This window comes from Euprymna scolopes, chromosome 2, assembly GCF_053919585.1.
Source record: "Euprymna scolopes isolate OS-2025 chromosome 2, ASM5391958v1, whole genome shotgun sequence".
Taxonomy (NCBI): Eukaryota; Metazoa; Mollusca; class Cephalopoda; order Sepiida; family Sepiolidae; genus Euprymna; species Euprymna scolopes.
In genome coordinates, this window is record NC_136483.1 from 105,473,100 (window position 1) to 105,487,878 (window position 14,779).

The 14,779-nt window shown below is 31.4% G+C and overlaps 1 protein-coding gene across 2 annotated transcripts in view; it reads right to left on the reverse strand.

The window, feature by feature from the left end:
- Positions 1-5,266: 5,266 nt before the first annotated feature.
- The window catches only part of LOC145293977 (CD109 antigen-like), a 135,537-nt gene continuing 126,024 nt past the window's right edge, over positions 5,267-14,779 (reverse strand). For both annotated transcript variants that reach the window (XM_080140874.1, XM_080140865.1), the window contains exons 34-37: positions 13,110-13,246; positions 12,214-12,388; positions 9,450-9,555; positions 5,267-5,480 (exon numbers count right to left, since the gene is read on the reverse strand). In XM_080140874.1, the coding sequence (XP_079997000.1) occupies positions 5,293-5,480; positions 9,450-9,555; positions 12,214-12,388; positions 13,110-13,246 (606 nt within the window). In that variant the 3' untranslated portion in view covers positions 5,267-5,292. The remainder of the gene's footprint in view (positions 5,481-9,449; positions 9,556-12,213; positions 12,389-13,109; positions 13,247-14,779) is intronic.

Genomic DNA, 14,779 nt, shown 5'->3' on the forward strand with positions numbered 1-14,779 from the left:
ATTAAAATCCTAGTGTACAAGTAAAGGTAATAAGATGGATAAGGTTTAAATTACCAAACAAATACTTGTGAAATTATTTAATTTGATATGCCTAACATGTCCACCTAGCGAGAAGGAAGAGAATAAATATGCAGCAAAATATCAGACTAATTTGATGCCTGGTGATCTAATTCGCAGTATAATCTAGAAATACAAATTTTTATTTAATTAAATAATTAAGAAAATTATATATGTCCTCCACAGGGAAACAACAAATAATTGAACTCTGAAACGGTTGATATGCCGTAAAACAATCAAACCAAACACCATGAATCAAGATCAAAATATAAAGAACTGGAAGTATAAAATTGTTTTCCAAATTACTGGACTCGGCATCAAAGAACCTGAAAAGTATTGGTAAAACGAAACAACCAATAATTATTTAAACTAAATAACTTGAAATGCGATAGATTTTCTTTGGAAGTCAAGTCCAATATAGCTTTTCTTTTTAATCCTTGGGAGTCACCACTTATTAAGGCCTGAAGGCCACTCAAGGATAGCAGTTAATAAATGTAAGGTGGTAGTGTAGTAGTAGCCATGAATGGTGTAAATTATGTAGAATTTGATTATGAGGACGACTCAACAAGAACTTGTTCCCATTGGATTTCAAGGCTGCTATGTTGTATCAGATCAGGAAGCAGGGCAGCGGAACAGTGTTCCATCGGTGGACAGTTCTGAGAAGAAGCTTCGTTTATGGAATCTTCATTTAGATTTAGGCACAGATAGAAAGTGAGGGAAATTGTATATAGTGGTTGTAGCTAGTCGAGTATTCTTTTTTTGTGAAAGTTTGGCAAGGTGGAGACCATAGATTTGAGTTCAGCCAAGCATTTATCATAAAAATAATGATAGAGCAGAGAAAGGCTTGTAACATCTCTTCTGTGGGAAAGAGAAAAGGGTATCACCTAGTTTTCGAAGCCGGTTTTGAAATGTATCAAGGTTGGATAGGGTGCACCAAGCAGTCCTGCCCAGATATGGAAACAGTACTTCATTTTAGGGCATACCTGGCTCTTGTACAGATAGAGGATTGCATCAGAAGTGAGATACTTACTCGAGCGGTAGAGTGACACAACCATATTTTCAGAGATCTTGGCAACGTATTTGATGTATGTGTTCCATTTAAGATCAAGAGTGAAGGTCAGTCCAAGAAGCTTGTCAAGACATGGAGTTTTCCCAAGACGAGATCCATTTATTTCAATTGGGACGTGATGGGGGTTAAAGTGATTATGATGAAAGGAGAGGAGCTTGGTTTTCAATGTATCAAAATTAATCAGCCACCTTCCCCCCCCCCCATCGCACCATGTTCTCAAGATCAGAAGAGAAAGAATCAGAAAAATCTTGGTCATTTTTGGCCTTTGAAGTGTTGCCATAGCCGCACAATATCAGAAATTGCTGTCACTTATTTCAAAAAGTCAAAAATGAGATGTGTGAGAAATTAGATAAAAGATTTTCTAAGATTAAAATGTGCACAAAACTTATATTAATGACTAGCCTGGATACCCGGCATTGCTCGGGTGTGTGTGGGTTGAGCAAAAAGTGATAGCAGGCAAGCTCGAATCCATACCGTGATGGAGGAAAAAAATGTGGGGAAAAAAAAAAATGATGTCAGCCGTTGCATCCATCGCCACACTGGAAGTGGCAAAGGTTTAAATTAAGGCTAGTCAATCGAAAAGAGGAGATGACTTTTGAAAATATCAGCAAAAAAAGCGACCCCATCCCTGTAAAAGTGGCCAGTTGAGGGTGAAATATTTTTAGCCAAATTTTCGATATTTGTCGTCCGAAGGGTTGAGGTTCAAAACAATACTGATCTTGTGAAAATCCGTCATCTGTCGAAAGTTTTAGGCAAACATACATACACACATTTAAACAGACAGGTGAGATTTATATGATAGATGGTTCAGTAGAAAATAATTATAAATAAAAACAGAATTTTTCAAAGTTGCTTTTATTCGCTGTAAACTAACTCTTTAGAAGATCGAAATCAGGGAGGGGATAACTACATTATACCGTTTAATTTGCTTTGTGCAGAATCTGATGACATCAGGTTGGCCATCTTGCTTTTTATTAATATACTGCATGCTTTTATTTATTTATTTTTTTTATTTATTTTTTATTTATTTTTTTTTTTTTTCGAAAATCAGCTCTAACATCTTCTGCTGAACCATTTTTTGTAATTTTTGGAATTCATACTAGTTTTGATATGACACATATGTATGTAATCATGTTTTTCCATTAAATGTCCGTTTGAAAATGCCTGATTCAGTAAGGCAACACACTATAGTAAAGTTGCATCAAGGATAGCATCAGGAGTCAAATACTTTTGGGGAAGCAGAATGATGTGACCATTTTTTCTCAGAAACTTTAGCAACAAATTGGATGCAGCATCCACTGCTCATTACATTAAATACACGATACAATCACGTGGCAAATGATTAAGAGAAATCATAGTAAAAAGAAATCAATTTTATTACAACACTTTTTTAAAAAGTTTCTTTTACATAATATACAAAATATCAAATCAGTTGCTATAAAAATATGAATATTTAGTCAATATACAAAATTTAAGATTTGAATGAGCCAAGTCTATAAGAAAGGGAAGGAGGAGAATGAGAAGAAGGAAAGAGAAAATAGATTAAAAAAAAAAAAAAGTCTTTTTTTTTTATATATATATATATATATATATATATATATATATATATATCAGTTGATTATTTTGTAATATAAAAAATATATACACATTGAGAAAAAAAATACTTAAAAAGGTTCAATGGAGCTAGAGTCAGTATTTACTACCTCTCTCAAAAACCACCTGACCAAAAGGGCCTCAATCCTGTTATGGAAGATCTCTTAGAAAGGACGACTTTAGCAGTGCTCCGGAGGGCTCTTAAGTTTTATTTTGTATCACCTTAAAATGTTAGAAAAAAAAATATAAACAAGAGCTTTTAACAGTTTAAATAAAAAAATATTATAAATCGGAGAGAGGGGGGATTTTTTTCCTTAGACGAAAATATATTTGGTTTAAATACATCTATTTAGAGTTATCTTTTTATGATATATCTATTGCATATATGTGTTCTAGATAAACAAATCCACAACATGCAAATCAGCTGGAAAATATCTTCAAAAGTTTTATAATAAAATGTCATATGACCTTAAACATTTTTCAATTATAAAAAAAATAAAAATAAAAAACGCAGATACATTAACACATTTATACAAACTAAAGTATTAAGTGTCTTTCTATACAAGTTTTAAAAAGATTCAAACAAATAAAAATTAAAAACTAAAATGACTTCTGCACAATACCAGGTAGTTACGGTTACAGCTAGTAATTTATATAATATATTGAATAAATGCTAAGAATTTCATTATCATTGAATAATCCTTTATTTTTTAAATTGGTTCATTTACAAAGATTTAGTTCTCTTATTACCCTCCTCCTCCACTCTATATGACAGAAGGCATTATATAAAATATATTTTGAGAGCCAAGAAGCTAAGTAATTAGGCAGGCAAATTTTCACATATCCTTTCTACAACATAATACCAAATCTAACTGAACAAATATTTTAACTAATATTTATATTAGTAAACATACCCACCAATATTTCACTAGGATAGTTGTGGTTTGAAATGTTAATCACAAAAAATATTTTCTCCCTGGACCGTTACTGCTAGGTAAACAAATGACTTTAAACAATATGATTTTTCTAATGAACAATGAAAATTAAACACTTTCCATCCCATAATTTGTGGCCCGTAATTTTATTGTGCAGTTTACCTTTATTTATTTATATCATATGATACAGATTTATTGACTTTTATTGTGTAATACGTTTTTTTTTTATTTTATTAAATTCTGATCAAAGAAGTTTAAAAGATTTCGTAAGTGATATTTTTTTGTAAAATTATACAATTTTTTTATATAGTCATTGTTTGCTGAATGCAGAAACAAAATGTCAGATTTTTGCTACATTACACTTTACATGTCAAATATCCACATGCCCCACTTCTAAGTGACCCATGGGGACAGAACCCCTCCTTAAAACTTCAATTATGTATATCCGATTTTAATGAAATGTAAACTATATATAAGACACTAATTCAGAGTTTTCCAAAATTTCAGATTCTTTCAATATTAAGGGGTGATATAGGAAGAGAAGGGGGGCAATAAAAACAAAGAAAATAATATGGTGCTATATGTATAGTAAAGAAGTAGATAATCATCACCCTCATTCAACATCAGGTTTTCCTGTTAGTAGCTTATAAAACGACCATATAAAAATTTTATTCGTTTCCACTCCAAACAGTCATATCCATTCTATTTCCAAATGACCACATCAAAAGTTGCAAGCATTTTTTTTTTGTTTGTGTTTTTAATGTCAAAATATAAAAAAATTAAAAGGAATTATTTTGAAAGACAAATTCTAAATCATTTCTGTTTAAAATAATGAAATTAAAACCAGAATTGGCAGAATTAATAAAAAGGAAAAATAATGAAAGTGAAACACAAAAAGATTATAAAAACATTCCTGGCCAACGCCGAGTAGGTACAAATAGTAAATAATAATTGGGACATACAAGGATTTTTAATAAAAAAAAATAATTTATAATTGAAAAGAAAAATATGTCAACAAATAAATGAGAATATTAATCAAGGGCGATTAGACAACTCACAATTGGTTTATCCTGCCATATTGGGCAAAAAAGGATTTATAGTCATTTCTCAGCTTTATCAAATGACAAAGTTTTGTCAAGATATTTTGGAGGATTTCATTTCCATCTTTTAGATGGGATGAGGCACAATGGGCAAAAAGAAATATCTTACAGAGGTAGAGGAATGAATATATATATATATATATATATATATATATATATATATATATTATTCATTTGGGTGGGATTGACAAATGAAAATAAGTGAGAGGACAGTGATCTGAAGAACAGTTAGTGGATGGAGTAGGAATCATCAGAATAAAAAAAAAAAACTGTGGGAGATGAAAAGAGAAAAATAAATCTAGGCAACTAATGATACAAAGGTTTGTTCAAGGAGTTAAACCGAAAAAATAAAAAAAATAAATAAATGAAAGAAAAAAATATGAAATTTGAGATCTAATCTCTGAAAAGTTTGATAAGCACCTGTAAACAAAAAAAATATACAAAAAAAAGATAACTAAAATTATATATATTTTCTTTAAAATTTGATATTAATAAAAAAAAAAAAAAAAAAAAAAGATAGAAATGTAATGTGAAAACCTCAAGAATTACGCAACATATAACCCTGGATCAGAGTACCAAGAACAATACAGAATAGTGTAATTGTTGATTTGATGATTGCAGCTACATTGAACTGCGGACAATATGGACATTGAAATGAGCCACACACGAAGCAGATGTTGAGCTGAAACAAGTTGTGGGTTTTGTACATCTGTAGGACATACAGGCCTGCAAGAAAAAAGTTAAAAGGTCAACATTACCAAATTAGATCAGCAAAATGCAATATATATATTACCCATTTAGAATCTGGTTAATAAACAAGAAAATAAATATGGTGTTTCTTAAGATAATAAGCCAAAGTAACTATATAGTAAAACTTCTTAGAATTATTTAAAAAAATATATAGTAGAAGATCTATTCAGCAATGTTCTTTTCTTTTTTTTTTTTTTTGTAAAAAAAAAATAGTTTATCAAATTCTCTATCTACCATTTTCTAATTTAGAACCAAGGGAGATAAGTCAATTTGTCATACAGCAACAGAAGAAAATGAACAGATACAATAAAATTGCATCATTCTATAAATTTTATTTTTACAATTATTTTTCTACTCAAACCTTTGCAATTTTAGGAATTTTTTTTTACTAATTTCTACAGAACATGTAATTATGTTATGTTTTTAAAATGTATTTGTTATTCATATCCAATTATGATGCCCCAGCATTCTTTTATTATGCATTAAAATTCTAACCGCTCATCAATATCTACTCTTATATATAACAAAATGATTGCAGAAATTCCCCTCTGGACCAAATTATCTTTGGTTCGTAATAACAAATGCCACATTCAAATTTATTATCTCTAAACTATTATCCACTATCTTATGTAACTTTTAAAACTTTGGCACTTGCACAGTTTAATCAAGACATTAAAAAATGAAAATATCGAAAAAGGTTATATTGTATATATCCGTTTTGGACTGAAGATCGAAAAAAATTTCACTTGATTTGATCGAGTAGTTTTTTTTTTTTTTTACAGCGGAAAAACGCGTTTTTATGAGAGCGTGTTGAAGACAGACATCTTGGAATTTTTTTAACACGTCACGGGGAGATAACTCAATTTAAAATGCCAACACTCCATCCTCATCTTTAGAACTAGCTTTTCTTCCTAAACATCGAACCTTTTGCTCGGTATCATAAAAAAAAACAAAAAAAACATACATCATGAAATAAAGTAAAAAATTTTTTTGTTGAACTTCATTCCATAACATATGTACAATTCAAACTTTTTTCAGTATTTTCATTTTTTAATGTCTTGATTAAACTATACAAGTACCTAAACTTTAATTTTAGACACATTTATTTGTTATAATAAAATCCTACATTACATCCTAGGAGAAACATCACCACTATCACCAACATCTTTAGAGGAAGTAGTTCGTATTTTTCCCTCTAATTCTTGTCCTCCCACCACACCTAGTCATCGCCGGGAATAAGTACACACATAATTACTATACTGACTTTTCACCCTTCGTAATTGGATCAAAATTCATATACACACCATTAACTTTCCATTTCCCATTACAAAAATAACAATTTCTCCCTTCTAAAATTTCCTCATTACCGATTGGCTGAGATCAGACAAACCAATTATTCTGAAATACAATCTAAATACATAAATGAATACGCTCGACATTTACAAATATGCTCTCTCTACACGATGCAACCTTTAAAAAATAAATTAATCCAAATACAACTATATCAAACTCTCATTACCAGAAATTTTAGTATTAATACACTACCGCTTACATATGCACACATTAACTATTCGAAACAATGACACCTCCACAAAAAATACTTTGAAAACAAAATACATTACATTTATGTTTGACTGTGTTTACCTTTTACACTTTGCAAGCGGCAATTTTTTCATTCTATTTTGTTTGAGTACGGACCATTCCATTTTTCAATATTTATAGTTTTTTTTTATAACACCAAACAGTTCTACATCCCCCTCCAATGTTTTTTACCATACCCTGAACTATTTTCCACATGTACACTATATACTCACTTATTCTACGATTGCGACCTCTTTGTGTGTTTATCTTTTATGCTTTCTGAGTGGCGATGTTTTCCTTCTACTGAATGAATTGTTTCCCTTAGAACAATCACAAATTGTAAAACAGTGCCGGTTTTTTGGGGAGGGTGCTGAAAACGAATATCAGATAAATTTGCTTTCATGATATGAAGAAATTACTAGATGACTAGAAAGTGGGTCCTCATTATATGTTAAATTTATATAGGAAAATGATTCTCCACTTTTGAAAAAAGTCATTTCTTCATATCATGAAAACTACTTATCTACTCCAAATTTAAATGTGATATTTGTTTTAAGCACCCTCGAAAACCTACAAAAGTTGTCATTTTAAAGTTTTTGGGAGAGTTGGAAAGAAACTTGACATTGACCATTTTTAGTTTTGCTTTTTTTAATGCTAAACAATTCTACATGACCCCCACCCCCGCAAAAAAAAAAAATATATATACCATACCCTGAATCCTTTATTTGCTGCATCTACGCTATATACTTACTTATTCTACAAACACTACCCCTCCTTTGTATGTTTGCTTTTACACAAATTGTACTTTTTTTCTTTGAACAAAAGATTATTTTTTTTACCTTATTTCCAATTTCAAACTTTCCTAAAAAAATGACGAATTTTATAGGTTTCCTCTATGCGATTCAGAAAATATTTATATTTAACAGATACAACTACTTCACAACATAATGCCCTCTCCACACAGTTATCCCCCCCAAAAAAAAATAAGCATACCCTGAACCCAATATTTTATGCATATAGGTTAAAAACTTATTTACTTTGCATAAGAAAACACTTATTTGTTATGTTTTCATTTTCACCAATAGTTATTGTTGTGGTGCTAGTGGTTAAATAAATGAGGAGAAAGACACAGGAACAATTAAAATAAATATGTATTAACAAAAATACATAAAAGTGGAAATTGAACAATATCTTTGCTCATGGCAAGACTAGTTGTGAATGACCATCCGCTTCGCGTATGTCACCGACTCTCTCGTAAACCGCTTCTCATTCCCAAAAGTGAAGTCATGGAATAGTTCATTATTCCTAGTAATAGGGATGCATCCCCAACAGCTATTTTTTTTTTTTTTTAAATATTAGGTTGGTACAAAAATAATATTTTTTGACATTCAACTTTTATTAAAAAAACAAACATTATTTTTGCACCAACCTAATAGAATTTTTACCTTACACACTGCAACCACCAAACATTTTTGTTTGTTCAGAGTATTTGCGCGTGGAAATCCTGACGGTGATTATTAAGGTTACATTTTGGGTAAATTTTTTGAAAACTCCATCTCCACTCACATAATGGGGTGTCTATTCCAAAAACTGTTCTTAACATAGGAAGGTTGGCAGTGTCCATTCCGAAAGCCATTCTAAACATGAGGAGGTTCGAGGTTGGGCAATAAGAACAGCCATACTTTAATTTTTTATGTAGGGGAAGGAGGGATGCTTCCACCGGACAACATTGGTTAACTGCTAGTTTTCAATAATTTTCGATAAGTAAGTACTTCTGTAAGTTTTGCTGTCAAACTTTTAATAACTACCATATTTCACAATCACCTATTCATACACAAGTACCAGAACTCTTCCTTGGAGCAAACGTTTATGAATCAAAATCACAAAATAAATAAGAATTCTTCAGTGCTTATACAGTATGGAGCACAAGTGAAAATTGCATTGCAGATATAAAACTTTTTTGATATATTTATGTATCATTCGAAAATAAGTATCCTCATGAAAAATTATCAACTCGAATTTTAATCAAAGATAAAAATCAGTTTCCATATTTTGCCGATTCACTATTCATTATTACTATGTTAAATGACAGACTGACTTATCTCCCCTTGCTCTACAAGATTTTCACTCTTAATCAATGGCAGATCAAAAAAAAAAAAAAAATATGTTAAAACTGATTTTTAATTAAAATTCTATTTAATAATTTGTCCTAATCTTTGGTTTACTTAACTATTTTTGCCTGATACATAAACATATGAAAGTTTTTCTGTTAATTCATTTGGAACTGTGGTTTTCACCTGTGACCCAATCTACATAAACACTAATTCATTTTTTACAAAATAATATTACAATTTAAAACCTTACCAGGTTCATAGTAGTCATACACACGAATTCGGTGCTGAATGGTACTGTTAGCAACAGGATACCATCGGTTAGCTTGAAATTCAATACATGTTTTACTGGTGTCAAGCTGCAAAAACGAAAGTAAAGATATTTGTAATATTTATAATTTTTTTAAGAACAGATCACGTTTTAAAATAAATTCATTAAATTCGTACATAGAAATTATTATTCTGAAAAGAAGTGTGACGGACCAAAGAAACTACTATTTCAAATTGAAGTGCGAGAGACCAAAACAACTGCAATCTCAAACTGAAGTTCAGCAGACCAAAAAAAAAAAACAGTGTGAGAGACCCAAAAAACAAAGGCTTTTGTGATGATCAATGAATCTTGAGATGGTAATTTTTAATATATTAAGATTTATTGCAAAAAGAAAAAAAAAAACTTGAACATGGCAAACTAACCTTAAGCATGATAAAATAAACAAAAAAAAAAAAACCTCAGAAATGCAAGGATATGTTTAACAAAATTTTCCAGCAAAATTTCAGATTTTAAATAAATTGCTTCCTTAAAATTTCATATTTTTAACAAATTTCTTATTTCATATTTAAAATAAATTTCCAAAGATGTGGAAGAATAAATCTTAAACAGTTGATAATAAAAATATAAAAATAATTAAATTTGATTTTTTAATTTGATTTGTCGCACATAAGTCATTACACTGGTAACAAATCGTTATTTCACAAACAGATTCGCTATATACGTTCAAAATGAAATAAATCAATTGAAATTATTTCAAGTTTTAAAATAGATCTAACAAAGAAACACTGTTTTTCCCATGCAAACAGATGACAAAATGTTCACTGCGTGCTTAATCCCAAAGTCATGTGAATTCTACAGGGACTAATTTTTGTTGGGTTTGTATTACTGTACACATAGATTCAAAAAAGTTGTCAAAAAACAAATATATAACAAATAAATGTTATCAAAGGCAAGATAAGTTACTTTTCTACCAAACTGGATATATTTTTTGTGTTTTTTTCAATGTAACATGTTTATTCAGCTCGAAAACCATACAGTGTTTACCGATGTATTGGAACATTCAAGATGGCGTCTGATTCTCTCTTTAACACGGTAAGTGTGGGAAAAGATGTTATAAATAAAAAACCGGATAAAATACTGTTAAAAACTCACTCAATATATGTTACCGTGACATAGGTTGACATATATTTGGCGGGTTTTTAATAGTATTTTGTATAGTTTTTTATTTATAACACCTTTTTCCAAACTTACCGTGTTAAAGAGAGTGTGAGACTCCATCTTGAATTTTCGAATACATCGGTAAACACTATGTTTTTCGAGCTGAATAAATATGTTACATTGAATAAAAACACAAAAAATATATCCAGTTTGGCAGAAAAGTAACTTATCTTGCCTTTGATAACATTTATTTGTTATATATTTGTTTTTTGACAACTTTTTCGAATCTATGTGTACAGTAATACAAACCCTTTTTGTCTTCTCGCATATTAGTACAGTAAACAAGCCAGGAGCATTGCAATTTCGATTATAAATACAGTATGTGGAGAAAAATGAGTTCCATTTGGTGAGAAACATCTATCCTCCTAACTCCATCGTGAGATGCAAAAATTATTTACCAAGAAATACGCAGGCGATTCATGCCAATGAATAAATACCTTACCAACGGATTTCTATTTATACAAGTAGCAATAAATGACTTTCTCTAAATCTTTCTCTTATCCAAACATATGGATTTATACATAGCTGTCTACATCCAAACATTTCTAAGCATGCGCTTTAAAAAAATATATAATGAATTTTAATTCTATATTGATGAACATTCCTAATTTTGTAACAGATTACCAGATCAAATGAACAGCTACAGTAGAAATTGGAATATACCCTACTAAAGCCTGATTGTCACAGCTGGTGAATTTTAAAAATGCAATCTGGATGTGAGGACACTTTAGAAGAACGATATACAATAAAATTAAGTTTTAAAATGGAAAAAAACTTATACAGAACTGTACAGAAGGCTTCAGACTGTTTTTGGACCATCTTGCATGAATCGAGCATTAGTTTTTTAGTGGCATAAAAGATTCAAAAGAGGCAAGGAGTCTGTGAGGGATGATGGGAGAAGTGAGGAAGTAATAACACTAGAGTTGATTGACTAAATAAAGAATCTCATGGATAAGGACTGTCATGTTTCTATAAAGACAATAAGTGCACACTTTTATGTTAGTGTGAGAAATGCATATAAAATTATTTGCAAGGAACTGAAGATGCAGATTTGTGTGAGTTTGTCCCAGGGCTGCTCAGAGAAGATCAGAAAGAAAGACGTCCTCCTGACCAAGATGGGCATCAAGACAGTTCCTCACCCTCCCTATAGTGCAGATCACTGTGACTTTTGGTTATTCCCTAAGCTCAAGGAAAACCAAGGAGGCAGTCGTTATGAGACAATTAAGGAGATGAAAGCGGCTGCAATGAAGGTCATTGACATGCTCACACAAGAGGACTTCCATGGGGCCTTCCAGAAGATGTTGGAATGGTACAGCAAGTGCATTGCAGCTGGAGGAGATTACTTCAAAGGGGGCTAGATTTTCATGTGCGTACAATCAAGAAAAGTGCCCATATGAAAAATGTTTGGAAACTTAATTAAGGCACCTCATACTAATGCACACATATCAGAGATAGAATCTTTCTGACAACAAAATAGCAAAAGAGAGAGGGAAGTAGCCTCTTCCCTCAACAAATGAAACCAACTTACCCGATCAAAATAGAAAACATTTTTGCGTCCATAACTTTCAGCTCTCTTTAAGTTGGGAACAACTCCACTCTGAACATATTCTCTTAGGGTAGAGTTCATGGTTACAAAACCAGTTGGTATGTCTACTTCCAACACAGCCATTCCTGACACAATGAATCTCTGTGTGTAGGTCCAACTGAATTGAGGGTAAAAAAAAAAAAAAAAAAATTAATTTAAATCATCAAAATAAATAGTTACATTCTCTTTCCTTTCTTTTTAACCACAAAAATATAGAATTATTTAGTTTATAATTTATATATAAATTAACCAGTTTTTATAAAAAATAAATGAAAAACACTAACTATACCTAGTCAGCAATGCCCAGAATGCAGGAGAGTTTGTTTTTTTTCTTAATTTTTGTTTTCTAATTTTTTAAACTTCTACAAAAATGGAAAAAAATTAGTTGTAAAGACGACAGATTTTATATTCTTCAATGAAAAATATAGGTTATTCCCCTTGTTCAAGTTTAATTTTTCAGTCATAATTGAAGTGTTTTCACATTACCAGTTGTCGAGGTAGAATTACATATTTTTTTTCATTAAATAGTGTTATAAATCCATTAACATGGTATAATGATTAATGAAAAATGGTTAGTCAGAATCAAAATTTAAAATGTAGCTTAAATGCTATTTTGATCCGCCTTTTAAAATCTCACAAGATAATTTTATGTTAGATAATTTTACTGCCTTTTTATATTGTTTTTTTTTTAAGCAGAAACCCATTATTATCTGGATTACAAAAAAATTTCCCCGAGAAGTAAAGAATTTATGGATTGCATGAAAGAAAAAAAAGAAAAGTTTTCAAACTTTGAATGTGATTTTTTTTTTCATGTCAGTTAAACGAATGAAAATGCTCACCTTGTACAAACTCTTAGGTCCATGATGGAATCGTTTCGACCAGAGAACTTCATATAGTCTACTTCGAGTGTAAAAGCCCCATCTGCTCCACTTTTTTTTAGCTGGTGTTTATACTCAACATTGACATCTGTTGTCAGCTAAAAATAAAATTATGATCATTACAACATTTTTAAATCTGTAATATAAATCGATGTCTCTTTCAAAGAAATCGGATGGAGGGGGGCAATTTAATAAAAACGATTGTGTTTTTAGAAATAAAGAGAGCTTGCTGGCTGGCATCACCTTGGGATCCTGTCCAGGGAGGAGGGGGGTTGCATGCCCAGAGTATCAGAGCAGTAGTTTCAATAACCACTAAGCGTCTGGTTACATTTTGAGGGGTCCACCATTAGACAGTTAAGAGTGTAGCCGCCGGAACTGGGTTGCATGTATGGTCCTGTGAGCCAGGATCGATGAACTTGCCCAGAGGGCATATCACATAGCATGTTCAATATTTGGTAAATAGGATGGTGATGGGACTCTCCACGCTTACCTACAAACGTAACATAGCCTGAGAACCAACAACAGAATACGTCAGAAGGAACATAGGACAGGTAATAACACAACTTCCTTTTTCTTTTTTTTTTGTAACAACGACATTTACGCATTCTTCTGTCATGCATGACTTCTCGTTACAGCCGTGATGTCACCCACATCTCTAACATGATCGTCCCCTTCTCTCTCTCTCTCTAACCTCTCAAATGTGCTGAACATGATTGCCGTTCTGTGCACGCGCTCTTTTTATAGTTTTTCTCTTCACACACGGCTCAGTATTTGCATACACAATGATTAAATCTGTTCTCACTTGAGCAGCAGAGGATGTAAGGAAATATCAACGGGAAGTACTTTTTACTTCATCACCAAGCCACAGTCTTTGCATGTATCAGTTGCTTTCATCTCAACAGAAGAAAGGCAGCATTCCGTCTGTGTTTCTGTTCATTTCCAAGTTTTAAAGAGTGTAGACATGCATTCAGACAAGCATTCAAACTGTATGTAGATGTAAACAGATTTCATCTGTCTCTTTACATGGCTATTTTTTTACAGATTTGATTTTGTTGTGTGGAACGACCACTTGGCGGTGCAGTAGATGTACTGCACCGCCAAGTGGTGGATTACAGAACGACATTTAGAATATTAGGTTGGTGCAAAAATAATGCCATTTTTTGACATGAAGTTTAACTTCAGAAAACAACATTATTTTTGCACCAACCTAATAATAACAGACGAGAATATAAAAAAATGAATAAATTATTCATAACTAGCATTTCAGCCCGGCATTGCCCGGGTGTTTGGAGGTGTATGTTGAGCAAAAAGAAAAAAGTGATCAATTTTTTTTAAACTTTGACCCCTATTATGACCCCTTAACATTTCTTGTTTACGGCTCAAATCAAGTTATTAAGTTAGATCCATATCCAAGGAACCTATATCTAAATTTAGTGTTTAGACCCAAAATTGGCAGAGGAATTTGGTAGAGTTCTCAAAGGTCAAATCGTTGAACTTGAACCCCTTAACAGCCAAATTTCTGTCCGAAAACGGATTAAAGATTTTCCCAAATCTCAGTACCCTGTATATCAAATTTGAAGTCTGTAGACTTAAAATTAACAGAGTTATTGTGTAGGAAAATGTACACAGAC